The sequence below is a fragment of the Colossoma macropomum genome, unplaced genomic scaffold, assembly GCF_904425465.1.
Source record: "Colossoma macropomum unplaced genomic scaffold, Colossoma_macropomum, whole genome shotgun sequence".
Lineage (NCBI taxonomy): Eukaryota > Metazoa > Chordata > Actinopteri > Characiformes > Serrasalmidae > Colossoma > Colossoma macropomum.
The window spans coordinates 14,509,277-14,523,884 of record NW_023494785.1 but is presented as its reverse complement, the minus strand read 5'-3'; the positions used below and the strand labels follow the sequence as shown (position 1 = coordinate 14,523,884).

At 37.3% G+C, this 14,608-nt stretch overlaps 1 protein-coding gene across 5 annotated transcripts in view; it reads right to left on the bottom strand.

The window, feature by feature from the left end:
- The window catches only part of npr1b (natriuretic peptide receptor 1b), an 82,119-nt gene that overhangs the window by 42,349 nt on the left and 25,162 nt on the right, over positions 1-14,608 (bottom strand). For all 5 annotated transcript variants that reach the window (XM_036583539.1, XM_036583564.1, XM_036583534.1 and 2 more), the window contains 2 exons: positions 13,797-13,984; positions 2,980-3,093 (listed from right to left, as the gene is read on the bottom strand). In XM_036583539.1, the coding sequence (XP_036439432.1) occupies positions 2,980-3,093; positions 13,797-13,984 (302 nt within the window). The remainder of the gene's footprint in view (positions 1-2,979; positions 3,094-13,796; positions 13,985-14,608) is intronic.

Genomic DNA, 14,608 nt, shown 5'->3' with positions numbered 1-14,608 from the left:
ACCCCTATACCATCATAAATACTGGCTTTTGAACTGTGCTCTGATAACAAGCTGAGAGGTCTTTAGCCCAGAGGACACGGTGTCCATGATTTCCAAAAAGAATTTCAAATGTTGATTCGTCAGACCACAGGACACTTTTCCACTTCCCCTCAGTCCATTTTAAATGGATTGGATTTCTGGATCCTGTTCATATTTGGTTTCTTCTTTGTGTTTTAGAGTTTTAACTTGCATTTGTGGATGCACCAACAAACTGTTTCCACAGACAGTGTTTTTCAGAAGTGTTTCTGAGCTCATGCAGTGATTTCCACTAGAGAATCATTCCTGTTTTTAATGCAGTGCTGCCTGAGGGCCCAATAATCACAGCCAGAAAATACTGGTTTTGGGCCTTGTCCCTTGCATACAGAGATTTCTCCAGATTCTCAGAATCATTTGATGGTATTATGTACCGTAGATGATGAAAAGCAAAAGTTCTTTGCTATTTTACGTTGTGAAACGTGGTGAATGGAGTGGTGAACCCCTCCTCATCTTTACTTCTGAAAGTTTCAGCCTCTCTGGGATGCTTTTTTATACCCAATCATGTTACTGACCTGTTGCCAATCAACGACCAGGTGTTTTTATTAGCATTACACAACTTTACCAGCCTTTTGTTGCTCACAACTTTTTTGGAACGTGTTGTTAGCATCAAATTCAAAATGGGCATATATTTTAAAAAAAAACAATAACATTTGATTTGTTGTCTTTGTACTACTTTCAATGAAATATACAGTTTAAATGATTTGCACATCATTGCATTTTGTTTTTATTTACATTTTGCATAGTGTCCCAACTTTTTTGGAAATGGGGTTGTACTTTCTTATGTAAAATGTCTAAATATACATGAACTAATCTTTGAATATTCTTGCAACAATCTCAAAAGGAGAAATATTAAACCTTAGCTTAAACCTTACTGAAGTACAGTCAAAAGAAATATAAAAGAAAGAAATATTAGGGAGTGCATTTTGATCATGTTATCAACTGTAATTCACGTTAAGATGTTAAAGTTTGTGTCTTCATTTTCAACATGTTTATTCCTTTTTGCCAGTGATTCTTGTTTTGTTAATCACAGAGCAAAACAGACTGAGTTTCTTCTGTCAGTCATAAAATACTTAGATCCACTGTGTTTCACAGCACATAAAAACAGCTGTTGTTTTTACACTTCTGCATAATAATCTCTAATATGCCAAACAGCATTGTGCACAGTGCACCAGGCAGCAGGTTGGACCATCCATTTTGATATTAACTACTGTTTAAATGTTTGGAATCACTAGCCACGTTCACATGTAGCCTGATAATCCATTAATAATCAGAGTAATAGCCAATCGGAATAGAATATGTCTATGTATACACTTCAATCGGAATAGACTAGTTGGATTAAGGCCATTCCATATACAATTTCTATCCAATTCGACGAGGTGGGCAATCCTGTAAATAATCCATTAAATAGAAGAATAAAAATAGCAATGTAAATGCCTGTATCTGATTACATTCCCAATCAGAAAGTTTAGGCACACTCTTCGCATGCATTTACTCCATGAAAGAAACATATAATGTTTAAAATGGCAGTAGCCAGAAACTGGTCTGCAGAGGAGACAAAGTTTATGCTTCAAACTTTAAAAGACTGTTCAGACAAGTATATGAGCCAATGAATGACAGTGGGTTTACATGAACTACGGAGCAAATTAAAATCGGCAACTGAAATCTCAGGTAACATACTGCTGCTCATCTCGCTCTGACTGATGCTCGTTGTCGTTGTCATGGTAACATCTACACTGTGGTGGTACTCTACGCACGCGCATAATTTTGGATCTGATTATTTGTACTGTGCATGTAAACAGAGATTTTCATCAGATTGTTGAGTAGAGTGAGCATATAAACACCTCAGTCTTAATCTGTAATAGGAATGAATATAATATGATTATCAAAAATATCTGCATGTAAACATACTGACTGTTTTCAGTAATCCTTCTGTTTTCAGAATGATGAATAGAGCTTTGGATAATTCTATAATGCAGAAATCTGCATAACACTGAGAACGAAGTGAATAAACATAAATTAATGAAACACTAGAATATAAATATATGACTAGAATATAAAAATATGTCCCAATAAATCTATTCATGTTCCACAAAAGTCATGACATTTTAAAGGAAGAGGAAACTGGTTGAAAAATGAATGAGATCACGTATAAGCTTATGAAGAAAGTTACCTTCAGTAAACCAGTCAGCTTGATGGTAAAGCCACAAGCGTGACACTGTATGGAGATATGCATGGAGATATGCATGTGTGTCATAGCCAGAAACCCAAAAAAACTTTTTTCTGTACCTCATTTAAGCCAAACGCTACAAACTGTTTATGTGATTTCTGACAGATTTTACCTGTGATTTTAAACATCTATTTAAAATGTTAATGTGGCTTTCAGATTCGAGTTCATAGGTCTCTCCACTTTCAGCTGTAGCTTTGGTAAAAAGCACTTCACAAAGACAGGATCATTTGGTTAGACTTGTTTTTCTGTTTTCCTACAAAAAAAACAAAAAAAAATCAGCATATTTGCTGTACAGCTATAGTGATGAGTTACACCCTTCAGGCAGGAGCATGACACTTAGGATTTGCACAGATATGGTAAGAATAACTCTGATGAGAGAGTGAAAAGTGCCTTTCAAGGAGAAACTAATGTAGTAACTGAGGTGTGACTCTGCAGAGGTAAAGCTTTCTGCAAGGTTACATTCACATTCATGCCACTAGAATCAGATGAAGTTGTTCGAAAGGTCACAGCTATTCTAAATGTTTACCAAGACTGAGTCACACTATGCATTTGCAAAAGGCTGCAGAGGCTAATATACTGTAATATCCATATCCATGGTGACTCCACATAAAAGTACAAGCAGCGCATGCGCACACACACACACATACACACACATTCATGAGGCTGATGTATCCTACCAGAGAGTCCTCCACTGTGAAGTTAAACGTCTTCTTTGCACCTGCTTTGAGATCAGCAACAAAGTCTTTATACTCCGGATTTGGTGGCTCTCTGTACGTCAGAATCTTCACACTCTGAGAATAAAAGAGGAGATAAAACACACTCATAATTAGAGTTGTCACTCACAATACCAGATTTGATCCTGATACGAAGTGAAAGAATCCCAATACTTAATACCAAAACAATACTTTGGCAGAAATGATAAAAATAATACAAATATTAGAAATATTAAAAATGTATATGTCTGAACACTGAACACAGGACTGAACAAAAATGTTCACAGCTCAATTAACACCTCTTATTGCTGACTTCAATACAAAATTCTTCAAATGTTATACATCAAGGGACTAAATAATTTACACATGGCCTCGTTCGATGTGTTTTAAAGGAAAGAGTAACAGTGTGAGGTTTGCATACAATATAGCCTACATTCATATTCAATACAAATCCAAAACGGGTTATAGCTTAGGTTGATTGTTTCTAAGAGAATTAGGACTGTCAAAGTTAACACACTAATGCAATAGATTAACATCACTATTTTTAAGCTGCTAAAGCATTTTCATACTTTGACACTCTGAAACATCTATAGTCATGCAGGTTGAAGCCCAGCTGCTTGTATGCTGTTTGTTGCTCTGAAAGAATCTGTGATGCTCAAATACAGCTTTAAATGGCTTTTAACCTCTTTCTGCATTGCCATTTTGCTAGAGTAATGCAAATCAACTTAGATATTCTTAATTAAGATCAAATTAAAACATTTTCCCTGTAACTCTCTGTGTGTAAAATGTCGTCACTCTGTGTTGAGCTGCTAGCGAACAATGATGGGTGAATGGGGAGGGGTTAGAAAACAAAACAATCTTTCCACAAAGATGACCATGCCAAGACAAAACGGAGAACACAACTGCAGCTTTCTTAATATCAAAAAATCATGTAAAACTGCTACAAAAAAAGCATTTAAACACAATAAAAACATATTTTTATCAATGTTGTCTTGCTTGCTCATCTACAAAGATGAAAATTCAGTTCACTACTGTTTTATTCATCTACATTTCACCATCAATATCATTAAAGGGAAAAATGCCTAGTTTAACTGGGGGACCTCCAATACAAGTGTAAATTGCATTTTATGGCTACTGTAAAAAAAAGCTTGAAGCAAAATCTTTATTCACTGTATGGAAATCACAAGATTTTTATGTTCAGGTTCATCAGGTTCATGTTTATCCTGTGTTCACATGATGAGAATAAAAATACTGAATTACGGAAAGTAATAAATACATTCTAAAGTACTTTATTCTGTCCACTCATATAGCCATAACTAAATGCATTGTTTTTTAAAAAGCTCATATACTAAGTTTTTCTTGTACTGTATCTTTTCCCATAAGGTCCACTTATTACATTTGTGTGGTTTTATGTAACAAAAACAATCATATTTCATTTTTTACGCGACAATTTCTCAACTTCTCTTGATCAGAGAAGACTCAAAAGATCTTAGACTCAAAGAGGCTGTTTTTGTAACTGTGCCTTTAAGGCTGCTATGAAAATGCTCTCAGTTCTAGTTGGCTTCCCTATATTGTGCTTGATTAAAAAAGCAGTCCAAGTAGAAATACTTCTTATAACATCAGTGTCAGTCGGTGGGGCTAAACTGCTGTAGGCTGAATAGGTGTATACATGTAAACTTGAACCATGTTTACATAGCACATCAAACTCAAAGTAGTAGGGAAATTTTGCTTTTCCATGATATGGGCTTTTCAAATGGAGAATGTTTTTTTCTGATTTTTTGACAGCCCTATAGAACAAAATATTATGAATAATGAGTAAAACTCATATGTTAATGGAGGAATCTCTGTTCATCTAAGTCAAACTAGCATGCATAATTCAGTAGGACTCAAAGTATATAAGGTTAGAGTATTGAACTGATTATCTTGGTGTAATATTGAAAGACACTGAACTTTTGATACACTGTGCAACACTAGCCACAAAATTAATTTGCAGCACATTTGTGCTACTCAGGGTAGAAGCTTAAGCGGCAAAATGCATCCTGTTTGAAAATGCAGGCCTTCAATGGACATGAACTACATGTATGAATGAAAATATCACATAATCATTTCTAATGTGTATTTGGTATATAGCACGTTTGCATAAACATGTTACATCAACACAATTGCCGTCTTCCACTTCAATTCTTTTGACAAGAATTGTGTTGATATAACATATTTTAGTAAGTGTTTGACACATTTTAAACATTTATATTCAAAGCACCATTTTTCAGTGCGGACAAAGCCACTACAGTGGGAGGAATGCAGAGAATTTTACTCTATATGACACTTCTAGAGTGGGAGGCACAAGGGTTGATGAATAACTGTAAAATAAACCCACAATAGTTTCGGTATTGAAGTCTAAAGGTGCTTCCCGTGCTGCTTTCTCATCGCTTCTCTGGGAATCCTCCTCCGTATAAACAGGAGTGTGTTATCACTGGGTCACAGAGCAGGTTTAATGTGCCTTTCTGAGTTCTCCAAGCAGAACCCACTCTGCTGAAACTTCACTCAGGGCAGCCTTCAATCTAAACAGGTGAATCAGATCTCCCATAACACAAGGTTTAAATTTAGTCAAGAGTTGGCACTGAGCTAAAGGGTTAGTTCCCCAGCTTGATCAGTCAGAGCTGTATAATAGGTATAATACATGTGAGGTTCTCATGGTGAAATAAATGAGTGAGTGGAAGCCACATTTATTATTATTACCCCTACAGCTAAAGTACAGGAACAGAGAACTGTGCTTTGCTCCACAGACGGCAGTAGAGCTAAGCAAACCTCTGAATGAAATGAAATATTTTAAAAAATATGGTCACCAATTGAAAGAACACCAACCATTTCTATTGCTTGTGCCATTCTGGTCCGCTTGCAAAAAAGTATTCAGAACATGGTAACAAAAAATTCCACAGTGCCTCTAGGACAAGGTCAAAAACAAGCTCTAACTGACCTTTGCCCTACTCCACCCACAAATGCTTTCTTTCGAAGCAACTGTTGCCAGGTTGGACAAGCTTTACATAACACAAAAATCCCATTCAACCTGAGGAGAAGCTGTAGCACATTTTGTTTAGAATCCCTACAGAATGTAGGGGTGAGCGATTTGGCAAAAATAGTGGATCATGAAACTTCAAGATATTTTTATGACACACAATTTGCATCACCACATTTATTTTTTTTTACTGAGGTTTAATAAGTTTGAACAGACAAAATTACACAAAAATACTATAATAATAATAATAATAATAATAATAATAATAATAAAAACAACTACAATGATTTTTTCCAAAACTTTTTTTTTTTACACACTGCGCTGTGCTAAATCCAATTAAACAGACCTAATTATGCTCACTTTGTAATGAAACATGTTCTTTAAGTACTGACAATAACCATGATATGCTCAGAAAAGTGTATTGTGACATAATGGATTACAATAATGATAAAACATCGTCATACTACCCACCCCTAATGTAAAGCCATAACTTTATTTAAGGAGATGCTTGCTTATAGGTCAGGAGGACCAGCTAGGAAGCATTATATCACAAAGAAAACACTATAGTGAGGTTGACAACCTTCATTTTGGCTAGGTCATTAGAAAACACCCTCATTACCATAACCAGAAAGAAAAAAATAAATTTTAAACACATAATTGTTGATCTCATATTTTACTGCTTAGTTACTATAACAGCCTCTGTGGTGGGTATTGGCTAATTAACCAGAGTGCCACATTTTACAGCACAATGTCTAGAGTGAACAGTTAAAGACTAGATTTTCTTCTCATTTTTTCACAGTATTGAACTTTATTTTCTGTATCACGGTCAACCTTATTACTTAGCTAACTCCCTAACTGTTTCTTGAAAATCAACAAAGATAAGCTGAAATTCTCTCTGGCCTCAGTTTTAAACCTCACATTGAAAATGTAACTAAAACAGCATTGTTTTATCTTCGAAACTTTGCCAAAGTCCGGCCAGATCCTCCACTACATGATGCTAAGAAGTTGACTCACCCTTTTGTTTTCTCCCACTTGGATGATTGTAATTCACTGTTCACTGGCTTACCTAAAAAGATGAATTACAGCTTGTACAGAATGCAGCCGCAAGAGTTCTAACCCAAACACGAAAAAATGAACATATAACCCCTGCCTGAGCAGCACTTCATTGGCTTCATTGCATTGTACTGTGACAGCATGGCACAACACAAAATAATTATCATTTAAAAATAGCATATTATATATTTCAGTGTTGAGTTGTGACTATTACAGCTTGGGCCTCAGTGCAGGCCATTTATGTCAAAAGTCAGACAAATGCCAGGAAACAGGAACCCCTCTATGATAATGCTCATTTAAGTCATTTCTTACAGTATGTTAGTGTTAAGGCCATTCTACTTTTATGCTTGTAAAAGACATTGCCTACTTTTATATGAACCTTGCAACAGACATTAACATATCAGTCTTGGAATGAAACCTCCTATCTGAAAAGTAACTTCAGAGAAAAAGGAAAAAACATTCTTAACTTTCAATGGGAGTTAACATAAAAAGATTCTACTCTCACGGTTTAGAGTCTTCTCTCAAGTTCTCAATGCTGTGCAAAGTAATCTAAAGCCAGCCAACTAGCATGCTCTGAACAAACATGTATTGCAAATATTTTATTTGATATTTTAATTCTCTATGCATGATGGCATTGGATTGGTTCACACTGTAACCTTCTGAAAGGACACTGGCTGCATTAACGTGGCCAGAGATAGCGATGTAGTGTGATGCAGTGCCACTTTCAGGCTGGAGGGACAGGGTTGTCACTCTCTCTCACAGATCACTCTGATGTCACTCCATCCCATGAGCAAAACACTTGCTAAATTTCTTAGCTCAGCTACTAATTTGTTTGAGTTTAAACTCCTGTTTGTTTTAATTTTGTATCCTGACCATCTGCTGCCAACAGGGCTTGAGCAGCTACACAAATAGGTAATTCATTACAAAAGATTAATTACTTCTCTCAAAATGTAATAGGATTAATTAAGACTTAAAGAAAGAAGTAATCTCACTATTCATTGCTTTACTTCAACATTACTTTCTAAAACCCACACACATCTGTACCAGCTGGAAAGTGCAAGGGAAAATGAAAGTGACATTCATTTAAGAGACTTTGCTTGTGAACTCAGCAATCCCTTACATGATATTCTTAATACATCCTTCGGAGGAGGGATTATGCCTCCACAGTGGAAAGAAGCAAACATTATCCCAGTTTCTAAATCTCAACCTCCAACAGCTAACCAATTACGACCAATATCACTAACCCCTCAGATCAGTAAAATAGCTGAAGAGTTTGTTGCAGTCTGGGTAAAAAGAGATATAACCATAAATCTTGACCCTGCTTAGTGGAATCTGACCTGGAAGATTGGCTACTCATGCCTTAGGCAGTATCCTTCACACTTTTATATAAAGCCTCTGATATTTAATCGACTACCAGTACTTTCATCACTACTGATTTTTCAAAAGCATTTGATAAGTGGATTTGACTGTTGCTATGAAATGACTAATGGAGTCAGCACTGCCTTAATGCCTTGGCTCTGTAGCTTTGTGTCTGGCTGTCGGCAAAGACTTCGGCATCAGGATTGCTAGTATGATTGGCAAGAGCTTACTGGGGGAGTGCCACAAGATACATTACTGGGGCCTTACTTATCTTCCTAGCCCTTGTAAATGATGCTGCCATTGATTTCTAAAATTGTTGGAAGTATGTGGATGATTTAAACCTTATCCACGTGTGTCGAAGTCTCAATGTAACCTCTCCCCAGATGGTCCTGGACTATCTAGACAGGTGGGTTCACAGCAGTCACATTGAATACGTTGAATCCAACCAAATGCAGCGTAATGACTTTTAAGAGGAACCCATCTCCCCCGACACCTCTTTACCAGTCTGGACAACAGCCACCATCTTGCAAAATTATCCAGGTTCAGTCAGATTTAAAATGGGACCATCACACATATGCTATTGTAAAGAAAGCAAATGCAAGACTTAATTTCTTGGGAAGATTAAGACAGTGTCTGTCGAACCAGATTGATGACAAATCACCATCGGCAGGGCTTATTCTTTGTGTCAAGAAGCCCTTCAAGCTCTTGCATTGCCAACCCTCCAAGAGAAAAGAAACATACTGTGCAGACGGTCTGCTTTTAGTATCCTAAACTCCCTGTTCAGAGAGTGGCTACCATCTTCAAGAGCCCAGACATCAGGCTGGAGAACCAGGGACAGTAACACACTACACATCCCAAAACTGAGAACTGACAGGTTTTGAAAGTCACCCATTTCCTTTTTCACAAGAATGTTAAATGAAGATTTATAGAACAGTTTGCATCCTTATGAGGCATATAGTGTCTTATTTTGTTTATTTATTTCTTTTATCTATCTATCTTTTATAAAGGTATAAGTGGGCATTGTAAATACTCATGCAATTCAGTTTTGCCTCCTGTAAAACTACAAAATGAGTGTGAAATAAATCTAATCTAATCCAAAAATAAACACAAACAAACACAGTAAGCACAGTTTAACTATCCCTGGCCTTGAACAAGACAGCCAGTTATACTTGATTAAAATTATGAACATTTGATGGTGTCTGAAAACCTAGAAACTAGTCAGTAGAAAAAAAGTAGGTGCCTCAAAATAGATTTTGTTACAACCTAGCTTACAACAGACCTGTACAAGGTATTTAGTGTTCATAATGGCTTTGTTTAGGTGTCTGGAGCTGCGTACGAGCAAAAATGTGGACTGGCTGGGGGTCCCTGTGGACTGGGTCAGGAACCATGGGTCTACTTGCTAATGACTACAAGCTGTGGTTCAAATGACTTTTTTAAGTAGCATAAAAGTGGATACGCACTTGTGCACAGAATTCAAAATCTTACTCCAGTTTTACTCCAGCCACCTCACTAAAGTTGGCTGTAAAGGCAGTCCAGCCACTTCCTATTCATCTCATTATACAAAAACATGACTGGAAAATGCTAGAGGGTGCCTGTGAGCAAGTGAATGGGGGTGAGTGGAACTAAACGGTTAAATATGTTAATTTTATTTTTTTAGTCTTTCACACAGGAAATATCTTTAATTATTGAAAGCTGAAGAATGGATTACATAAAAAAATCAACCACTATTTTCCAATCAACCATTTTCCTACAGCAAACAGTGGAATGCTAGCATTACTACTACTGAGCTGATTGGTCAGTGAGCTGCACAACTCATTGACTGAACAGGGCAGTTTGCACCCGCCGACGTCATGAACGTACATAAGACGTGACAGAGTCTCATAACTGGAGCGAAAAGCACTAAAAATATGACAGCAATGTTGAAATTGTTTGTGCTATTCTATGTTGAGATAACAAGTGCAAATGTCTGTATTACCATCAGTTTTCCACAAAAGCTCCATAGGAACCCAAATATTTTTGACTGTCTTGGGAGCACTCTCTAGCACGGACCAGCCCTGGATACTTTACTCAATGGCAGATCTCGTCACTACAAATTCCCTAGTAAAGCTTTCTGCCCAGCATCTGAAGTCCTGAACAATGGAGGCTCACTTGGCTATTTCTACCTTGATACCACAGAAAAAAAATGTGATTGGAAAATTTACTGTCGTGAGTTTCTAGGTTTTAACCATTTTATTTCCAACCATAACGTAACAGTGACATAAAGAGTATTACTACAATACTTGTAGAATTTAAATACAACAATCATGATGATTATATTATATAAACATCAAAAACTGTAGTCAAGTACTTTTAGCATCCATAAATCACTAGGCCTTCTCGGAAGGCCCAGAAGGACTTGAGGGTTCCTAAAGTCAGGTATTTTTTTTTTTTTACCAAAGTTATGTGCTACATTTTTTGTTGGATTGAATGCAGGTTTTCCCAGCATTCTCTCAAGCTTGTCTGACCTTGCAACAACTGCTACAAACGAACGCACATGTGGGTGGAGCATAGCATTTGCTGGAAGGGCATGGATAGGTCAATTGGCACTATTAGTCACCAGCACACACATGCTCATGTGTTAGTCCAGGTGTAAAGAGACAGAGCAAGCCTGATTGTGCTGGATCCCCAAAGGAAAACACGGTCAAAGCTACAAAAATGAATAATGGAGAGGCCACAGAAAATGATTGACTCAAATCACAGGGGCAATTCAGAATAAAACTCTTCTTACTTTCCATTAACACCTCATTACTCCTGAAATGAGAATAACAACAGCTGAGAGATAGTTTTGGACTAAACCTGCAGCAGAAAATTGTAGTATGACTGTGACGACTGGGCATTTCAGTGCATACGACATTTCTGCCAAGCACAAAGCCAAATTTTTGATTCAGGCAAAGAGATGTAGTGTTCTGATTGGATGCTGTGTGTATCCCTGGCTGCTTCTGTCTGTAGGGCTCTAGTGTTATTGGAGCCGCTGATTGTCTGCTGTTTGTGTGCATGCTTTATGATTGATTTGATCATAATCACAGTCGGAGCTGCAGGTTATACCACTCTGCTGAACCTGCTCACCTCTGTGTTTTTTTTTCTTCTCCTCATTTCTCTTTCCCTTTCTTTATTTTTTTTATTCTCTTGATGTCTATAAGCATTTTTGCACACATTTTAATGACAAAATACACTGCAGTGTCATTCTTTCTCTGCCTGTCTCACTCTCTTCCCCCTCCCAGATATTATGTCTCTTTCCAATATCTGTCTCATCTTCCACTTTCTATAACCGCTCACTTAAGCTCTCTCTTTATTTGCACTGCATCCCCTGATTCATGAGCACAATTTGGCTAGTTCCAGTGTACTTTACTCACTCAGCTCTCTCTCTGGCGCTGTCCTTATTGCACTGAATGATATGGTGTTTTGAACTAGAACTCGAATTTAGAGTGGGATCTAAAACAGACCACTACTGAAATTGCATTATTCTGCATTATTTTCTAGTTTATTACATTTTTCTTTTCATTACAAATAATGTTATCAGCATAACAATCAAATCCACCTGAGAATTGTCTAAACTTCACTGTGCTTCAATGGAAAGATTCAATAAAAGGCTCCATTAAGAAACTGACCGTTTTAACATGGCTAATGTCACAAATTGCTTAAATTTGAAAAGAGACCCACAAATAACAACAGCTCCCCAGCCCTGGCCTTGGATTACACCCTGTCCTGCACACTTGAAGCTTTAATCTTGCATGTTGAAATGAATGTTATTAGCTGTAATTGCGGATACATGCTAACACTTCTACGCAGATCACTGTTATTTGTTATTCGAATTTTATTCAGTCTCCAGTTTGTGGTGGTTGGATGTGATGATGTTTTATTCGACTCAAGTCCAGTTTCTAAATGGTGTTGTTTACACTTGAAGTGAAAATGCATCCTGTATCCAGATGCTGTCAACATCTATGTCCTCCATCTCTCTGCCCACAGTCTATCATGTGATCGATCCAAGATAACATTTTTTAAGCATACACATAATAAATGGTATGTGTTGAATAAACAGAGACAGGCAGTAGAACTAACTGGTGAGTAGCTTATTGAGTCGAAAAACTGAGCTTTAACCCTTTCAAGCTCGCTTGCAACTAAAGTGATCACAGTTTATACCCCTCTGTCTCTTTTATAAAAAATCTAGCAAAGTGTTAAGCTTTTCTCAAATATTGGAACATATGAAAGGAAGCATTATTTACACTTTGAAGATCACTATGTGTCAATCTGTAAAGTGTTAGATTATGGTCCTGGCATCCTTGATGGATGGTCAACACAGTTAGAAAGGGGATTGGGTATCATATTATGCACATATAGACCATTTACAAGCCTGCAATCACTTCTTATCAGAAATAAACAATAATAATGACATGTAAATCTATTTCTCTGTGCAATAAACATTTGTTGGTTAAAAAACATTAATATTAGAATAAATACAAATAAAAAAATTTACCACTTTATAATAAGAGTATCTTTATAAAGTGTTCATGAATGGCTTAAAAAATGAGTTTATTAATGGTTACTGTGTAAGTCATAAATTCCTTAAAATCATTAATATACAGTTATAACACATAAATGGAAAGGGAAACACTTACCTGTTGCTTGCCAAATAGTGTGCCCACATTCATCTATATCAGGGGTGCACCACTCCGGTCCTGGAGGGCGGGTGTCCAGCAAAGTTCGGTGATTTACGTGCTCAAACACACTTGCTTATATTCATCTGTTAATTGCCAGGTTAAGTGGGTGTGTTTGAGCAGGGAAACCTCCAAACTGTGCTGAACACCGGCCCTCCAGGACCGGAGTTGTGCACCCCTGATCTATACTGTTAAACATCAGATACTGCTGGTTACTTATCGTACTTTGTTTTCCCCATCAGTTTACATTATTATACCTGTTAGTTTCATATGATATTTGTTAATAATTTATTACCATGTCAAGGTAAACAATATTACTACAACCTTAGAATGTGAATTAATAATTTTATATGTTAATGTAGGCCAAATGATCATTTCTGACTAACAAGACATCCTGTTGGAGGTTAAACGTGTAATGCTGACTGACTACTACTGGTAACTTGTCTTACTTTGTTTTCTTTTTCATGCAGTATCCAAGGTATAAACAGTATGAATGTGAGTCACTAGTTGGCAAGTGACAGGTCACTGTTTTCTTTTTTGTTATGTGTTATATACGCTTATTAATGATTTTAAAATTCTTTTAGTGTTTATTACCTAACTAATTTTAAACAATTTATAAACCAATTACAAAGGTAGTCTTATTGTCCATCCCTGCATACCTGGTAGGCCTTCTTGGCAAGCTCATCATCACTGTCATCTCTGGCCCATGGCCGGGCAGGATGCGATGCCAGGGTGCGTCCAAACACATCGATATAGATGAAGACAAATTCTTTCTGTGGAAGACGCGCCTTCTGGAACTGCACCATCAACTGCCGGAAAATTTCTGAAGAACAGCACACAAACACCACTATAGGAGAAAAAGACAGAGAGAGGGAGAGAAAGGGGGGATGGTTAGTCAAGAACACAATTAAAACCCAGCACAATACTGAAAATCAATCAATGCCAACCAACGCTGATAAAGCATGAGAAGACACTTAAATGCCATTTCTGTATATATGAAAGGTGGTGTTCAAAGCATTTCTCTGTTTGAGTCACAGGTCCAAAAATAGACCTTGCACTTCAACCATTAGCCTCAATTTCCTAGCACTGACTGGGCGATCAATAGCATAACAAGATTAACTCGGCATACAGCAAGAGCGAAGTGTCAACCCAGCACTGCTAGACAGGAATTAGCAGCCTGACTGTGCATGCAGGTGTGTGCGAGAGCAAAGCATGAGTGCTGTGATGGTCAAATCCATCCTGATGAGGCCGGGGAGGCAGCTGGCCACGGTGAGCCAGCCGGCCTGATGGAGAAATGGCACCAGGGAGCATTTAGCATTATGTCAGCGATCTATTAACACTTCAGCGGTGGGGCTTATAGCAGTAAGAGCAGAAGACTGCCGCTGCATACGTTTCACACTTACACACATGGGTGGGCGGTGGGGGGTGGATAAAATGGGCATTTGTCTCCCTCTTGTACTGTTCTGGTCTT